A 17,248-nucleotide genomic window follows, 5' to 3' on the forward strand; every position below is an offset into this window, starting at 1 on the left:
GCTTCTCCATCAGGGCCCATGCTGGTTGTTTGGAATACCTGGGCAGCAAAGACACGAAAGGTCCTCGCTGTCATGGGACATAGATAAATGTCGCTGAGCATGTAAGAGGGACACCACCTAGCACAGGAGGCTTTCCAGTGGGCTCTTGCTGGGCAGGGATGGGTTAAGGGCAGAAGGGCCTGCTGGCCTGAGAAACAGCATGCAGAATGGTCTTCAGGCTGAGGGTACTGCCTTTGAGCAGTGGCTCTCAACTAGTGAACATGTGGCAATGTCTGGAGATATTCTTTTTGTTGTTGTTGCTGTTGTTGTTTTTTAACACAGAGTCTCACTCTGTCACCCTGGCTGGAGTGCAGTGGCACGATCTTGGCTCACTGCAACCTCCGACTCCTGGGCTCAAGCGATCCTCTTGCCTCAGCCTCCTGAGTAGCTGGGGTTACAGGTGCCTGCCACCACGCCCGGCTAATTTTTGTATTTTTAGTAGAGACGGGGTTTCACCATGTTGGCCAGGCTGGTCTTGAACTCTTGACCTCAAGTGATCTGCCTGCCTCAGCCTCCCAAAGTGCTGGGATTACAGATGTGAGCCACCGCGAAAATCTCTATCTGGAGATGTTCTGAGCTCTCCTACGGGGTGTGTGGAGCGGGGCTGGGGATGCTACCTGCATCTAGTGAGTGGGGGCCCTAGAGTGTGTAGGACAGTCCCCGCTGCAATGAATCCATCCCAAATGGCACTAGTGCTCTGGTTGAGAAACTGCGTTTAATGACCCTCAGAAAAGCCAGTGTGGCTGGAACGCTGGGTTGGGCGGGGGTTGAGCGTGGAAAGGGGCTCTGGAGCAGCTGGGTCTCCCACTAAAACCCTAGGCCCCACAAGGAGTCTGTGGATTCCAGCCTCCCTGAACGGACCTTTGCCCAGCAGGAACCAGGTTTCTGCAGCGTCTGGATGAGCGTGCACGAAGCACACGCCCGAAAATCCTGAGCAAGTGGCTCTACCGAGGGACTGGAAGCGCTCCAGGCCTCGGTTTCCCGCTGGAGCGATTACACCCTGGGGGCGGGGCCCGCTTCACGGGAGGAATTTTTGTACAACCGTGGTGCATGGAAGGATTTTTTTGCAGATGAGAGGGAATCGGGATTAATAAGGGGAACTTGCGACCCCGCGTCTCGAGCTGGCTGTCCCTGGCCTTGGGCTCACCGGGGCCTCGGCCCCCAAGACCTGACAGCTGGAGTCCGCGACCACAACTGGGAGAACTACAACTCCCAGGATGCCGCGCACCGCCTGCGCCCGAGCTCGACGAGGCCTCGGACAGCCAATGGGAGGGTCCGGGGGCGGGAACTCGGAGTACGTGCGTTGTGACGTACCGACGGCGACGTCGGGGTTTGTGTGCGCGAGAGGCCGCCGATAAAGGTTGGGTGCCTCGCGCCGGGGGCCGTTGGGAGGGAGTGCGCCCCTGCCCCGACTCCCCGGCCCCCACAGCTGCACCGCCGCTGCCGGGGCCCCACCTTCCCGTCGACCCCCGCGGGAAGGTCCTGGGGCTGCCACCCTCGTTCCCCCGATTGGGGCCGCAGGTGAGAGACCGGAGGGGGTGGGGGTGGGGGGGAGGGACCGGAGGGCGGAGACGTTGCAGGGGGTGGGGCGGGGGGGGGGGGGTCGTGAAACCGGAAGGGGTACCTTAAAGGGGAGTCACTATTTCACCTCCGACTTTTGCCAGCTAGGCCGGGTCCGCCCTCTTAAAGGGCAAGGGGCTGCATTGAGAGGGCGGGTCAGGCTTTGCATTTTTACAGAAGCTTTCTGATTTAAAGCAATGTTTTTCCCTTAAAAGGCGGTTATCTCATTAAAGGCCAGTGACCGTTTCCCAGACATTGAAGCAAAAACTCCTGAGTCCTGGTTGCTTCAAAGCGATCCCTAGTTTAGCTCAACAAAAGTGGAGATGGGTCTCCAGTGGCAGCATCCCCTTAAAGGGGAGGTCCAGCCGGCTGAAAGGGTGTGGCGCGGCCTTTTAAAGGGGATGTCTTCTTGTTAAATGGGACCCCGCTCTTTCAGGGCACGGATATCTCTTTTAAGGAGATGCTGGGCCTTCTCAAAGGCACGTGCAGCGTCTTAGCATCAGTAGGTTTTTTTTTTTTTTTTTTTTCTGGAGACGGAGTCTTGCTACGTTGCCCAGGCTGTAGTGCAGTGGCGCGGTCTAACCTGCTTACATATTAAAGGGTACACTTATCTTTTAAAAAGGAAGTTCTTGGCTAGGCGCGGTGGCTCACGCCTGTAATCCCAGCACTTTGGGAGGCCGAGGCGGGCGGATCACTTGAGGCCAGGAGTTCAAGACCAGCCCAGGCAATATGGTGAAACCCCGTCTCTACTAAAAATACAAAAATTAGCCGGGCGCGGTGGCGTGCACCTGTAATCCCAGCTACTCGGGAGGCCGAGGCAGGCGAATCGATTGAACCCGGGAGGCGAAGGTTGCAGTGAGCCGAGATCGCGCCACTGCACTCCAGCCTCGGTGACAGAGTGAGACCCTGTCTCCAAAAACAAAAACAAAAACAAAACACACAAGTTCTTGTAGCTTGTCCGAAGGGGATGCCTAGCCTTCATTCATTTAAAACTTGTTTACTGCGCACACACTCTGCCAGACATTATTGTAGGCACTGGGATGGCATACAACAGTGAACCAGACAGAAGCCCCTATTTTCCCGGCGTTGACATTCTAGCATGGGGAGACAGAATAAAACAGAAAGCACACTGGTTATATAGTAGCGGTTCTCATCTGGGGGCAGCGGTGCTCCCCAGGGGCGACACTGCGGCGCTCCCCAGGGGCGACACTGCGGCTAAGACTTGGAGGTGCAGGAGTGAGCTTTGTGGACCGTGTGGAGGAGGGCTTCATAGGCCAGTGTCAGGCGTCCAGTGGGTCGAGGCCAGGGGCCAGGGCCGCTGCTGAGCACCCTCCAGTGCACAGGACAGCCCTCAACAGGGAATGGTCTGGCCCCACATCTCAGCACTGCTGAGGCTGAGAATCCTAGTACATTAGAAGGTGATAATTGCTGTGGGGGAAAAAATAAGGCAGGAAAAGGGAATGGGGAGTTGGAAGGGATTGTAGATTTAAATAGGGCTGTCAGGGAAGCTCTTGCAGAGGGGATTTCAGCGAAGACTTGGAGGTGAAGAGCGAGTGGCGGGCACAGGTGGAAAGGAAGGGGGTGGTTGTAGGCAGGTGCCCTGAGGTGGGAGCAGGCGTGCCTGGCCATCCTGGGTGACCAGAGTGACCAGGGGCAGGTGGCCAGTGAGGATAGCAGTAGGACAAGTCAGGGAGGGGACAGGCTGCAGGAAGTCGGCAGGCTCGAAGACCAGAACTGTGGCAGATTTCTGAGTACAGGAATGCAATGCTCAGCCCTCCCTGTTGACGGGTTCGCTTCAGTTGCTGTATTGGGAACAGACGGGTGGGCAGGGCACGGGTGGAAACACGGAGATCCGTGGGGAGGCTGTTGCAGCTGCCTAGGAGAGAGACAGTGGTGCCTCAGATCAAGGTGGAGGCCTGTGAGAAGCGGCCAGATCTCGGATATGTTCCGGCTGGAAGGGGAATCTGCGGACAGGGGTGATCGAGAGGAGGCGAGGAGCCTTTGGCCTGAGGAAGAAGACGGCTGCCATTTTCAGAGATGGAGAAGCTATGGGTGGAGTAGAAGTTGGGGGCGAGGAGCAGAAGACCATAGTTAGATTTTGGGCATGTTAAGTTTGAGGTGTCTAATGAGGCATCCAGGTGGAACAGTCTAGCAGGTGGTGTGGCATTCAGAGGGTAGGTCTTATAGAGCTGGAGGCCTGGAGTCGTTGTTCATAGACAGTGGAGTCCTGAGAGTGGGTGGGGGCTCCCAGGGAGAGAGGACAGACAGAGGACAAAGTGGTGCCGGAGCCCCGGGCGCTCCCACATCTAGAGGTCAGGGAGGTGAGAAGGAACCAAGCTGGGGACTGAGATGGGGTGACAGGTGACGGAGGGCGAGGGAGCGAGGCATCCCGGAGGCCAGGGGGAGGCGGGCCACGGACCCAGTGACAAGTGGGCCATTGCGGGCCACGCGCCGCCGAGGCCATGGAGTGGGGGCACCCGCGTGGGACTGAAGGGGTTTGCGCTGGGAAAGAGCGGGCCGACACTTGAGCTGCTCTGCTGTGAAGGAATGGAGAAACGAGTCTGCAGCTGGACAGGGAAGTGGAGTGAAGAGCTTTTTGGTTTTTAAAGATGGGAGACATAGATTGTTGCTTCTGCAGATGGGAACGTCCAGGAGAGGAGGAAAAGTGGAGGATGTGGGTGGGAAGGCAGGGTCCATGGGCACTGGGTCAGGCCTGTGGGGAAGGATTGCGCAGGGTTTCTGGACCTCGCACTGCTGACATTGTGGATGGGATTGTTCTCGGCTGTGGGGCCGTCCTGTGAATTGTAGGGTGTTGAGCAGCATCCCTGGCCTCCACCCACTAGATGCTAGGAGCACTTGCCTCTCTAGTTAACAGATAACCCAAAATGCCTCCAGGCATCGCGGGATGTCCCCTGGGTCGAAGGCACAATTTGTCCCAGTTGAGAACCACTAGTATCGTGGTCAGAATGTGAGAACCTTCGCGTCTGATTGCTTTTATTTTCACAGAGGCATGATCAAGGACAGGGTTGCCTGCCCAGAACAGGAGGCGAGAGGAGGGGCTGGAGGTTTCAGGAGAAAGAAGCATGTCAGGTAGTCACCTGGGGAGTGCATGGGCCAGAGACATGTAGTGTGAGCCAGGGAGGGTGATGGTGAGGGGGCCGCAGATTTCGTGGGCTTGAAGGAAAAGTGAGACTGAGGCCAGGCAAGGCAAGGCCAGGCAAGGGGGTGCCTGTCATGGCCACCTGCAGCGTTTGTGCAGGGTCGGGCAGGAGTGAGGATGTGGGTTGGCTGGAGGTGAAAGGGCGCACTGGATGGTAGATGGGCTGGAGTCTAAGGATTTGGGGAGTTGGAGCACCAAGCTGGAGTGACCTAGAAGGCTTTGTGGTGTTGGGAAGTAGGTTGTTCCAGGCTCAACCATGAGGACACTTTTTTTTTCCTTTTTTTGAGATGGAGTCTCTCTCTATGGCCCAGGCTGGAGTGCAGTGGTGTGATCTCGGCTCACTGCGGCCTCCACCTCCCGTGTTCAAGCAATTCTCCCGCCTCAGCCTCCTGAGTAGCTGGGATTACAGGCGCCCACCACCATGCCGGGCTAATTTTTGTATTTTTAATAGAGACAGGGTTTCACCATGTTGGCCAGGCTGGTCTCAAATTCCTGATTGCAGGTGATCTGCCTGCCTCAGCCTCTCAAAGTGCTGGGATTACAGGCGTGAGCCACAGTGCCTGGCCCCATGAGGAGACTTTAGTTAGCATGAAAAGGCTTAAGGTATGGCAGTGGGAGGAGTGTTGAGGCCGAGATGGAGGATAAGGTCTTAGAGGGAGAGCAGCAAGGAGGAGCCAGGAGAGCCTCTCTGCGTGTGGTCTTCAGGGACCCTGCCTGTCTGGAGAGGGAGGGAGCAGACTCCTACAGGCAGTGCTTGCTCTCTTGAAGGCGGGCCCCAGCCTTCTCAGACCTGGCTAGCCTCCTAAGGAGGGTGGCCACAGTTTGCTGGGGAGTTTCCATTTCAGCACTGAAAGTCCAGTATCGCTGGCATCTGCTCAAGTCCCAAGCAAACTGGGACCATTGGAGACCCTCATCCTAAGGAAGGTACCCTGCAAAGTGGGTGACCTGGGGAGGTAGTCCCTGTCCCTTAAAGAGCCCGTGTGTGGGTTTGGGGTTGAGATGATCCAGTGCGGGGGTGAGCCGCTGACCCAGAATCCCTCCCCCAGGTGTGATGGTCGGCTCCCACGCGGACATGGCGCCGGCCTCTACTGCGGAGGGGGCCGGGGAGAAGCCAGGCCCTGCGGCCCCTGCCCCGGCGGCCCAGTACGAATGTGGGGAGTGTGGCAAGTCATTCCGGTGGTCGTCCCGGCTCCTGCACCACCAGCGCACGCACACAGGCGAGCGGCCCTACAAGTGCCCAGACTGCCCCAAGGCTTTCAAAGGCTCCTCGGCCCTGCTCTACCACCAGCGAGGCCACACGGGCGAGCGGCCCTACCAGTGCCCCGACTGCCCCAAGGCCTTCAAGCGCTCCTCTCTGCTGCAGATCCACCGTAGCGTGCACACCGGCCTGCGGGCCTTCATCTGCGGCCAGTGCGGCCTGGCCTTCAAGTGGTCGTCCCACTACCAGTACCACCTAAGGCAGCACACAGGCGAGCGCCCCTACCCGTGCCCGGACTGCCCCAAGGCCTTCAAGAACTCGTCCAGCCTGCGGCGCCACCGCCACGTGCACACCGGCGAGCGGCCCTACACCTGTGGAGTCTGCGGGAAGAGCTTCACGCAGAGCACCAACCTGCGGCAGCACCAGCGCGTGCACACGGGCGAGCGGCCCTTCCGCTGCGCGCTCTGCCCCAAGACCTTCACCCACTCCTCCAACCTGCTGCTGCACCAGCGCACGCACGGCCCCGCCCCCGCCCCGGGTGCCGCCCCCGCGGCCCCGCCCCCCCAGCCCCGGGAGCCCGGCAAGGTCTTCGTGTGCGACGCCTACCTGCAGCGGCACCTCCAGCCCCACAGCCCGCCCGCGCCTCCCGCCCCGCCGCCCCCGCCCGTGGTGCCTGAGCTCTTTTTGGCGGCGGCGGAGACCACGGTGGAGCTGGTGTACCGCTGCGATGGCTGCGAGCAGGGATTCAGCAGCGAGGAGCTGCTCCTGGAGCACCAGCCGTGCCCCGGGCCCGATGCGGCGCCCCAGCCCCAGGAGGCACCCGCCGAGGCGCCCAAGGCCGACCAGCCGCCGTCCCCTCTGCCGCAGCCCCCTCCTCCCGCCGCCGCCCCCGCGCCTGGCTTTGCCTGTCTGCCCTGCGGCAAGTCCTTCCGGACGGTGGCTGGGCTCTCCCGCCACCAGCACAGCCACGGGGCTGCCGGCGGGCAAGCGTTCCGCTGCGGCAGCTGCGACGGCTCCTTCCCGCAGCTGGCCAGCCTCCTGGCGCATCAGCAGTGCCACGTGGAAGAGGCCGCGGCCGGGCGCCCGCCCCCGCAGGCTGAGGCTGCGGAGGTGACCTGCCCCCAGGAACCGCTGGCGCCTGCCGCCCCCGCCCCGCCGCCACCCCCGTCCGCCCCCGCTTCTGCGGAGCGGCCCTACAAATGTGCCGAGTGCGGCAAGTCCTTCAAGGGCTCTTCCGGGCTGCGCTACCACCTGCGGGACCACACGGGCGAGCGGCCCTACCAGTGTGGCGAGTGCGGCAAGGCCTTCAAGCGCTCCTCCCTGCTGGCCATCCACCAGCGGGTGCACACGGGCCTGCGGGCCTTCACTTGTGGCCAGTGCGGCCTCACCTTCAAGTGGTCGTCCCACTACCAGTACCACCTGCGGCTGCACTCTGGCGAGCGGCCCTACGCCTGCGGGGAGTGTGGCAAGGCCTTCCGCAACACGTCGTGCCTGCGTCGCCACCGCCACGTGCACACTGGCGAGAGGCCCCACGCCTGCGGTGTCTGCGGCAAGAGCTTCGCGCAGACCTCCAACCTGCGGCAGCACCAGCGCGTGCACACGGGCGAGCGGCCCTTCCGCTGCCCGCTCTGCCCCAAGACCTTCACCCACTCCTCCAACCTGCTGCTGCACCAGCGCACGCACTCGGCCGAGCGCCCCTTCACCTGCCCCATCTGCGGTCGCGGCTTCGTTATGGCCGCCTATCTGCAGCGGCACCTGAGGACGCACGCCCCGGCCAACACGCCTCCCAGCACCACAGCCCCTGCCGCCGGCCCCCAGCCCCCTGCTCCACTGGCTGCTGCCCGGGCCCCGCCAGCCACCCAAGATGTCCACGTCCTGCCCCACCTCCAGGCCACGCTCTCCCTCGAGGTGGCGGGGGGCACGGCCCAGGCCCCGAGCTTGGGGCCAGCAGCGCCCAACTCTCAGACGTTCCTCCTGGTGCAAACTGCCCAGGGCCTCCAGCTGATCCCCAGCAGCGTGCAGCCCCCTACACCTCCGCCCCCTCCCGCACCTCCCAAGCTCATCCTGCTGCCCTCCTCCAGCGCTGGGGCTGGGGGCGGCCGTGCAAGGCAGGGCCCGCGGGCAGTGGGGAAAGCGGGCCAGGGGGCGGGAGTGGTCTGGCTGCCAGGCCCTGGGGGTCTAGGGGTGCAGGGAGCGGCCAGCGCTGGGGCCAGCGGGGCAGGGCAGAGCCTCATCGTTCTGCAGAATGTGGGGGGTGGGGAGGCAGGGCCACAGGAAATGAGTGGGGTGCAGCTCCAGCCCCTCCGACCAGCCCCAGAAGTAACCACGGTCCAGCTCCAGCCAGCGCAGGAGGTGACCACAGTCCAGCTCCAGCCAGCACAGGAAGTAACCACGGTCCAGCTCCAGCCAGCACAGGAGGTGACCACGGTCCAGCTCCAGCCCGTGGCCGGCCAGCTCTCCAATTCCAGTGGGGGAGCTGTGGCTACTGAGGCACCCAACCTGCTGGTTGTTCAGAGCGGGGCAGCTGAGGAGTTGCTCACTGGCCCGGGCCCCGGGGAGGCGGGGGATGGTGAGGCCAGCACTGGTGTGGTCCAGGATGTCCTCTTTGAGACACTCCAGACGGACGAGGGCTTGCAGAGCGTGCTGGTGCTGAGCGGGGCCGATGGCGAACAGACTCGACTCTGCGTACAGGAGGTAGAAACACTTCCTCCTGGGCTGACCGAGCCGCCTGCCACCGGCCCACCCGGACAGAAACTCCTCATCATCCGCAGCGCCCCAGCCACTGAGCTGCTGGACAGCAGCAACACTGGAGGAGGCACCGCCACGCTGCAGCTCCTGGCCCCACCGCCGTCAGGCCCAGCCTCGGGCCCCGCGGGGCTCCCCGGGGCTCCAGCCTCCCAGATGGTGCAAGTGGTCCCCGCAGGAGCTGGGCCTGGTGTTATGACCCCTCAGGGCCTGCCCTCCATCCAGATTGTCCAGACTCTACCCGCGGTCCAGCTGGTGCACACGTTTTGAGGAGAGGCAGTGATTCCCCTCCCGCCCAGCACAGAGACCCCGACTCACTCCCAGCCGGGGCGGGGCAGCGTGCCGCAGGCTGGGCTTGCTAATAAAGACCCGAGTCTCCCCGCCTGTGTTTTGTTTTCCTGAGGGGAGGGAAGGGGGCAAAGTCATGGTCCTAGCCCCCGCCTGGGAGCGTGGAGTCTTAAGTCTTGCGTCCTGGGTCGCAGATGGCTTGTTCTGCATCCTGGGGCCAGCCACTACGTAGGGCTCAGTCCCCCTGTCCTGAAACCAAAAAAGGACGCAGGGGTCATTATAGTGGGGAGGTGGTGACATCAGACTCCAGGGAGTGCTACTTGTTCACTGTAGGTCGCCCCGATGCCCCCCTCGTGTGAGAAATAGGGGGATCCTTAAGCGGAAGGGTTCTGCGACCCCGGGCGCCCCGTGGGTGGAATGCGGTCCCTGGGGATGGGGGAGTCGGGCGCCAGGATGCTGAGCGTGGCCGGCTTCTCCCGCGAAGGCCCCGGCACGGATGAAAATCCACGCGCTGGCGTCGCCGCCCGGCGCTCAGGTTGCTCAGCAACGAGGGAACGTGGGGCGGGAGCTCGCGCTGGTCCCCAGCCCGCCGCCCGTCTCCTGCCGGCTTCCGCTCCCGTTCTTCCCCAGGTCCCCTTTCCCCGTTGCTCCTTCTCTAGGAATAGGAGAGGTCGCTTCCCGGCCCTCCGCAGGGTCACAGCTCGGTTCCTCCCAGCCCGCCCTCCGGGGAGCTTAGCAACGGTTGCTACGGCCCGGAGCGGGCGCCGCCCCGCCCCACCGCGCGCTGTCTGACGTCACTTCCGCCCGCGACCCTCTTCCAGACCCGCTCCCGAAACCTTGCCGAAGGACCAAAGGCGACCGGTGCAGGTGCTTGCTGGTCCTTGTTCTTGTGGCGCGGGACGGGGACGACTGTGGGGGAGGGGGCGCTGGGGACCGGGGTGGAGCGAGCGTGGTCCGTTCTCTGGCATGTGGGGAGGGTGTTCGTGGACCCCAGTGCCTGGGAGGGAGCCCCGTGCTGCAGTGTTGGCGTCCGCAGCGCGTTTGGGAGTGTAGATCGCTGAATAATACGGGAGAGGGGGGATCCCGGGAGACTTTAGCAAGGTCGCTGAGTATTGTGGGGGGCGCCTGTCCTGCCGAGATCCTCGCTTGGGGGCCCCGAGGGTTCTCAGTGTCCTGATCTAGGAAGTGCCGTTGCTGCTCCCTACCCCTCGGGGGAGCTTTGGGGACAGAGGTGCCCCCCTGACGCTGACCTAATTATGTTCTCACCAGGTGCACGACGCCAGCTCCCTTCTGGGGGGCGGGGGCCTGGGGGCTGCCATGGCCCCCAGCCACCTGTCAGTGCGGGAGATGAGGGAAGATGAGAAGCCCCTGGTGCTGGAGATGCTGAAGGTGAGAGGCAGGGGCCCCAGGGGGCCTGGGAGTGGCTGCAGTGGGGGAATTGCAAGTGGATTCAGCCACCCCCTCCCACCCACCTGAGCCAGCCTGGACCCCTGGAGCGGGATCTTTTCCTCCTGAGCCTCAGCCGCCCTGCTGCTGAAAACCACAGCAGGTGTGGCAGGTGGGGGCTTACCCCCCCAGCCCTACTGGGACCCCAGCACCAACGCCCTCCCTGGTCTCCCATCTCCAGTCGGCTGTGCACGCCAGCGCAACAGCCAGCTCTGTGCCTCGGACCCCAACTCTTCAAAGCACAGCCCAGCACCCCAACCTAGCCCAGCAGCCTCCCTCCAGCCTCCACTCCAGCCTGAGGCACCCTCCCTGTCCTTACTTCCCTGGGGCCTCACTGCGGCATTGCTACTGAATTGAGTGCCCCCACAGCTCCTAATTCACTCATCCATCCATCATTCGCTCTCGTTCATTCATTCACTCCATACCCAGTGTGCCACACTGAACATCGTACCGTGCTGCCTTCCCTTCCCATTTGGGAGCCCTCACCCCGCCCCGGGCAGGGTCTACCTCCTCTCTTTGTCCAGGAGGCCCTAGCGTTTTGGATGGCTGAGCCACCCCTCCTGCCCACAGGCCGGCGTGAAGGACACGGAAAACCGCGTGGCCCTCCATGCCTTGACACGGCCGCCGGCCCTGCTCCTCCTGGCGGCGGCCAGCAGCGGCCTGCGCTTTGTCCTGGCTTCCTTCGCCCTGGCCCTCCTCCTGCCGGTGTTCCTGGCTGTGGCCGCCGTGAAGCTGGGCCTGCGGGCCCGATGGGGCTCGCTGCCTCCGCCGGGTGGCCTGGGGGGCCCCTGGGTGGCCGTGCGGGGCTCCGGTGACGTGTGTGGGGTCCTGGCTCTGGCCCCTGGCACAAATGCAGGGGACGGGGCCCGGGTCACCCGCCTGTCTGTCTCTCGCTGGCACCGCCGCCGGGGCGTGGGCAGGAGGCTGCTGGCCTTCGCGGAGGCCCGGGCTCGGGCCTGGGCTGGGGGCATGGGGGAGCCCCGGGCCCGGCTCGTGGTCCCCGTGGCTGTGGCCGCCTGGGGGGTGGCAGGGATGCTGGAGGGCTGTGGCTACCAGGCCGAGGGGGGCTGGGGCTGCCTGGGCTACACGCTGGTGAGGGAATTCAGCAAAGACCTGTGAAGCTACAGACTGACAGCCAGGGCAGGGGAGGAGGGAGGGGCGCCAGCACCTGATGAGCGCCTACTGTATGCGGGTTCTTTTACCTGCTCTCCCTCAGTGAGTCCTCAACCACCCTGGGCCCAGAAACAGAGGCCTGCCGAGGGCAGGAGCCTGGCCTCTGTCCACCCGTCAGCAGTGTGAAGTCTGTAGTGTTTGAGCTTCTCAGAGTGGAATGACTCCTTTTCCTTCCTGGCCCTCGGGGGCCTCTCGAGGTCAGCCTCTCCAACCCCTACCTCAGCTCCTGTCTGCACTGAGAAACCTCCCCGGGTGATGTCTGCAAAGTCTGTGCTGTCCGTGCCCCAGGCTGGGAGAGCTATTTGGGGAGGGGGAGAGGAGGCCGAGCAGAATACACCCCAGAGTTAGGGTTTGCGACTCCGCCTCCCTGGGACCTGGATTGGGTCAGATGCCTGTCCTTGGAGGGGACAAGGTTGACTGCTTAGGGGGCGCGGCGCACAGGGCTGCCAGGCCTGGCCCCTCTCTGGGAAGGTTGAGAGCTGAGACGGGCAGCCCTGTCCCTTCCTCCAGATCCGTCTGGTTTTTTACACCGTTTGTTAATAAAGCCTGAAACCGCTGTGTGCCTGTCTCTTCTCTGATGGCTTTCCCAGTCTGTCTCCGGACACCCCCAGCCCATTTCTGTCTGGCTTCTCCTTTCCCCAGTTAACATTAATTGTTGGGGGACGGTGCTGGACTGGGAGAAGGGGAGGCTGTGAGCTCAGGGGCAGCCCGAGGCCCTGCCAGCCCTTCTGAGTCACGCTCCCCATTACCGAATTTTTTCCGCCTCACAGCTGCGTGGTGTGCAGGCAGTGGGGTGTGTGTGTGTGTGTGTGTGAGTGTGTGGAAGAGTGTGTGGAGCCCCTCCCCTTCCCAAGCCTTGACCCTTGTGCTGCTTATCCCCCGACCCCAGCTCCCTCTGGGACAGTGAAGTTCAACCTCTCCTCTCTCAGCTGGGGACTGGGGGCTTCACACTCAGATCCACCAGTGAGTGGGAGGACTGGAGGGCCGGGTCTTTCAGTCTCTTTTCCTAACCCAGGAAGTCCCTCCTGGTGTCTGGCTGCAAATCTTCTTGCTGCTGCACCAAGAGCCCCAGGTCTGCCCAGCCCCCAACCCTAGCAGTGGTCTCACTGGATTTCCCTGACCAGACAAGAGAGGAGACAGCAGGTGGGCGCCCCTCCCGCTTATGCTGCGCCCCCCCGCACACGTCCCCCAACCCCTGTCCTTTGCCTTCCTGCAGCCGGCCACCCCCTAAGCATCTCTGGGCACAGCACTTTGCTGGCTGGAGCCTGCCTGGCCGTTGTCTCCGTCTCCCGTGTGGGTGTCTGCAGTTGGACACCCTCCCTCCCGCCCGCCACCCCCCTCCCCCCCATGCCTCAGCAGACGGCCAGCCCCCTCCCGCCCCCCCTCCCCCCCACCGTCCCCTGCCGCCTCCCTGCAGCCTCTTTCTTCCTCCTGGCAAAGCGTCCAGCCCTGCCTGCTCCTCCTCGGGCCTGGGCGCCTCCAGCAGGCACTTCCCTCCCTCCCTCTCTCCCCAGCTGCCTCCTCCTCTTCTCTCCCCGCTCTCCTTCCCCTTTCACCCCATCCCCTGCCCTGGCTGCAACCATGAGGGTCTTGGCCTGCCTCCTTGGTGAGTGATCCGTTCTCCTTGGGGACTCAGGGGGCCTAGGCCCCCACCTCTGACCCCTTAGCTTGTCCAGTTTAGGGACTCAAACTTCCGGGACTGGTCGCTGGTGCTTCTGCATACCCTGACATCCCTTCTGAGGATCCCTGCTCGATCTGCCCAGCCTTCTGCCAGCCCAGAAGCCCAAGGGACCTGCCCCCTGCCCGCCCCCCAGCCCTGACCCTGCGGGGGATCTCCCAGACATCTGACCTTTAGCCAAGCCCATGTGGGAGCACCAAAGCCGTGGTCCCCAGCCCTGACTTCAGGGGCCAGACATCTGCAGCCCCACCCGCCTCAGAGACCTGCGTCTCAGCCAGCCCCTCTGTCCAGAGTCCTTCCTCCCAGCAGTGGGGGTTTCTGGTTCAGAGGTGTGAGGACCGTGTGTGTGTGTGTGTGTGTGTGTGTGTGTGTGTGTGTGTGTGTTGGGGTATTCAAGATGAGGGGCCTGCGCTGGAGAAAGGGCCACCCTCGGCCTGCCCCTCACTCTGCCCCACCCTCCGCCCTCCCTTCCAGCGGCCCTGGTGGGGATCCAGGCTGTTGGTAAGTGCCCAGACTCCTCCCATCTGCCCCCCTCCCCGCACCAGGCCTCCCCCTTCTGCCCATCCAGGCCTGGCCTCACCCACACTGGGTCCCCGGCCCATCCAAATTCCACTGTGACCTTGGCCCCAGCTCCACGAGGGAATCCCCCAGGTGTCTGGCCGCATCTCTCTGAGCACCCAGGAGTCTGGGCCCAGGGGCCAGTGAGCAGGGCCACTGGCCTACAGACAGTACCTGCAGGACAGCCACCTGCCCCTACAGTTGCCCTGGCCTTAGGGCCCCCAGGATGCCCCTCCCCAGTCACAGCCATTCCTCCAACCCTCAGAGCGCCTGCGCCTGGCCGATGGCCCCCATGGGTGCGCTGGCCGCCTGGAGGTCTGGCATGGCGGGCGCTGGGGCACCGTGTGTGATGACGGCTGGGACCTGCGTGATGCCGCCGTGGCCTGCCGGCAGCTGGGCTGCGGAGGGGCACTGGCCGCCCCGGGAGGCGCCTTCTTCGGGGAGGGGGCAGGGCCTGTGTGGCTCAGCGAGCTGGCTTGCCGGGGCAACGAGGGGCAGCTGGGCCTCTGCCACCACCGGGGCTGGAAGGCCCACATCTGCTCCCATGAGGAAGACGCGGGCGTCGTCTGCGCAGGTGAGGACACCCTGGCTGCTCCTTCAGGGGGAGCTCCTTTGGAGATGACCCAGGAACCCCAAGTCCTTAGCCCCAGCAAGTCTGAGTGTTCAGCAGTTCAGAGACACCCAACCTCCCATCCGCTCCAAAGCCAGGTGGCTAACTCCCTCTTCCAGGGACCCAAATGGCCTGGATTCCCCTCCTCTCCTCATAGCTTCTGTCCCTGCCCCCCCGCCGCAGGTCAGCGCGTGGCTAACTCCAGGGATGACTCAACATCTCCCCTGGATGGGGCTCCCTGGCCAGGGCTGTTGCTGGAGCTGAGCCCCAGCACGGAGGAGCCCCTGGTGACACATGGTGAGCCCAGGGGACTGCCCTGCCAACCCCCACCCAGCGTGCCCTCCTGCTCCCCCCGAGGGGAGAGGGACCTCTGCAGTATGAACTCCCAGGGGACACACAGCCCGCCCCCTGCCCCACCCCGTCTCCTTCATAGCCTAGGGAGTCCTCCATCACTTCAGACCCTCAGAGACGGAGGCCTGGGCCCCCAGGTGGGAGGCAGGATGAGGGGCTCAGCTCCTGACCCCTGGCTGTCTCCACTCCCAGCCCCCCGCCCAGCTGGGAACCCCCAGAACGCCTCCCGGAAGAAGAGCCCCCGGCCCAAGCAGGCCAAGTCCACCCGGGCCCCTCTGCTGACGACAGGAGCCCCCCGCCAAGGTAAGCTCCCTGCAGGCTCCCCCGACCCCAAGGCTGGTTGCTGTGAGGCCCAGGGCCCAGAAAAACTGAGGACCTGCGGGCACCCTCTCCTTAGCCAGAGCAGTGTGGACATTACCTGCCCTCCACTGAGTCTTCTCTGTCCTTTTGAATACGAGGACAGGGGCAGGTCTAGGCTTGTCTTGTGGCCCTTGATTTATTTATTATTTATAATAAATAAATCCCTGGAGGGATCCCAGTGTTCCCCGCGTCCCTCCCCCGGGGATTTACACGGCCAGGCCTGGTCTCCCCTCTTCTTCCTGCCCTGTCAGGAGGCCCAGGTGTCCTGGCCCGCTCAGGTCGTGGACTCACCTCTTCACGGGCTGCCGGCGGACAGATCTCAGGCCACCGCTCCCTCAGGCCTGTTTCCCCAGGTGGAAATCGAGGAAGGGGTGTTTGAATCATTTCTCACTGGCCACACCGTCCCCTCCCTGCTCACCCCACAGAGCGGCTGCGCCTGGTCTCTGGCCCCCACAGGTGCGCCGGACGCCTGGAGGTCTGGCACGGCGGGCGCTGGGGCACCGTATGTGACGACGGCTGGGACCTACGCGACGCTGCTGTAGCCTGCCGGGAACTGGGCTGTGGGGGGGCGCTGGCTGCCCCCGGCGGTGCCAGATTCGGGCCTGGTGCAGGGCCCGTGTGGATGGACGATGTGGGGTGTGGAGGAGGAGAACAGGCCCTCCGAGACTGCCCCCGAAGCCCCTGGGGCCGGAGCAACTGTGACCACAGCGAGGATGCGGGGCTGGTCTGCACCGGTACGTCGGGCTGGGGCCTGGCCCCCTCCTGTCTTCCTCAGACCCCAGCTTCCTCTTGCCCCTCCAGGAAGCTGCAGCGGGCCTGCTCCCAGCTCTGCCTCCTGCCCGCCTGCTCTCTGCATGCCCAGCGCCCACTCACCACGCTCTCCAGCCCCTCCTTCCACAGCTCCTGCCGTTCTCCTTGCCAGGAATGGGAGGAGCAGGCTTGAGCCTTGGGCTAGTACTCAGCCCTGTCCCGGGGCCTAGGCCAGTGACCGTTTGTTTAAGCCTCAGTTTTCCTGAAGGAGCGATGGAGCTAAGAATGCCTGCCTCAGGCTTGAACCAAGTCCTGGAACGCAAGAAGCCCTGCCTGCCCTCTGCCACTGGGCTGGCCACGGCAGGGGACCCTCTCGGAGACCCCTTGTCTCTGTGGCCAACCTCTGCTCCTTCCCCATCCTCAAGGGAGCTGGTGGGAAGGAGGGAGGGAGGGCGGTGACTTGGGGGCATGGAGGGAGACTGAGGCAGGGTGGGGACACCCACGGGTGAGCCTCCATCTCCCCTCATTCACGCCCCCTCAGCACGGGGTCTCCTCCCCTCATGTCTCCCAGGGGGGTCCCTCCCCTCTCCTGTCCCCCCTTGGACCTGGGATAGAACCCAGCAAACAGCTGTTGGGGGGTGTTAGGTGAGAGCTCAGGGGCTCCCTCCCTCCTTCTTTCCTTCCTTCCTCCCTCCCTCTTTCCCTTTCTCTTTCCTTTCTTTCCTTCCACAAATCTTTACACACCACCACGGCAGGGCCTGGAAACCACAGGAGAAAGGCCAGGCCCCACCCTGCTGGACTGCCCGATCCATTGACTGTAGGAGGCCGGCAGGCAGAGGGCACCCACCTGGCATTTCATCGGCGTTGGGGTGGGGACAGTACAGGGGCTGCAGGCAAAGCTGGGTGCCTGCCCAGGACGGGTAGGAAATGCTGACATCAGTGGGTATCCAGGGGGAAGAGAAGAGAGAAAGAGGCTGACCCTAGTCTCTGCTGTATGCTGGGCCCTGCGCTGTGCACGTTACCTGGGGCCGCTCTGAGCCTCCCGCAGCCCGGACGGGGTGGATCCTCATCCCTCTCTTCACAGATGTGGGGCCGAGGCTCAGAGAGGTGACGTAAATGGCCCAAGACCCAGGTGCCTAGCAAGCCCCAGCCCCAGCCGCTGACCCTTCTGGGTCTGTATAGACCCACGCTCCATGCCTGTCCCACTGCACAGTCGGCCATAGGGACGTGGTGGGGACACGGAGGTCAGAGTGGGAGTGAGCAGCAGAGAAGGCTTGTATGGGGTGGGGGTGGTGCCTTCGTGTGCCTAGTGTACAAGCTGTGGGGGAAGAA

At 63.5% G+C, this 17,248-nt stretch overlaps 3 protein-coding genes across 5 annotated transcripts in view; all 3 read left to right on the forward strand.

Annotated features, from left to right (window-relative positions):
- The first annotated feature begins 1,354 nt into the window (after positions 1-1,354).
- Positions 1,355-9,082, forward strand: ZNF628 (zinc finger protein 628). Of its 2 annotated transcripts, XM_016936892.4 has the most exons (3): positions 1,355-1,560; positions 4,606-4,689; positions 5,806-9,082. In XM_016936892.4, the coding sequence occupies exons 2-3, from the start codon at positions 4,683-4,685 to the stop codon at positions 8,970-8,972; spliced, it is 3,174 nt and encodes a 1,057-aa protein (XP_016792381.3). In that variant the 5' UTR covers positions 1,355-1,560; positions 4,606-4,682; the 3' UTR covers positions 8,973-9,082. The 2 variants fall into 2 exon arrangements, with proteins under 2 accessions (XP_016792381.3, XP_063656936.1); XM_063800866.1 differs by lacking the exon at positions 4,606-4,689.
- Positions 9,083-9,170: 88 nt separating this feature from the next.
- On the forward strand, positions 9,171-12,167 carry NAT14 (N-acetyltransferase 14 (putative)). Its single transcript, XM_001135806.8, has 3 exons — positions 9,171-9,857; positions 10,260-10,379; positions 11,007-12,167. Exons 2-3 carry the CDS (start codon positions 10,308-10,310, stop codon positions 11,553-11,555), a joined length of 621 nt encoding a protein of 206 aa, XP_001135806.1. The 5' UTR covers positions 9,171-9,857; positions 10,260-10,307; the 3' UTR covers positions 11,556-12,167.
- Positions 12,168-13,036: 869 nt separating this feature from the next.
- The window catches only part of SSC5D (scavenger receptor cysteine rich family member with 5 domains), a 30,340-nt gene continuing 26,128 nt past the window's right edge, over positions 13,037-17,248 (forward strand). The window contains exons 1-6 of one of the 2 annotated variants that reach the window (XM_054674185.2): positions 13,037-13,215; positions 13,762-13,788; positions 14,111-14,419; positions 14,639-14,752; positions 14,999-15,109; positions 15,592-15,900. In XM_054674185.2, the coding sequence (XP_054530160.1) occupies positions 13,191-13,215; positions 13,762-13,788; positions 14,111-14,419; positions 14,639-14,752; positions 14,999-15,109; positions 15,592-15,900 (895 nt within the window). In that variant the 5' untranslated portion in view covers positions 13,037-13,190. The remainder of the gene's footprint in view (positions 13,216-13,761; positions 13,789-14,110; positions 14,420-14,638; positions 14,753-14,998; positions 15,110-15,591; positions 15,901-17,248) is intronic. The other variant, XM_016936890.4, reaches the window with a different exon arrangement.

This window comes from Pan troglodytes, chromosome 20 (assembly GCF_028858775.2).
Source record: "Pan troglodytes isolate AG18354 chromosome 20, NHGRI_mPanTro3-v2.0_pri, whole genome shotgun sequence".
NCBI classification, from domain to species: Eukaryota; Metazoa; Chordata; class Mammalia; order Primates; family Hominidae; genus Pan; species Pan troglodytes.

What these genes read in the sequence shown, in the direction of transcription:
- NAT14 (XM_001135806.8), top strand. Translation starts at nt 10,308, where the DNA reads ATGGCCCCCAGCCACCTGTCAGTGCGGGAGATGAGGGAAGATGAGAAG. An exon ending in TGGTGCTGGAGATGCTGAAG is followed by an intron (nt 10,380 to 11,006) that starts GTGAGAGGCAGG and finishes TCCTGCCCACAG; the next exon opens with GCCGGCGTGAAGGACACGGA.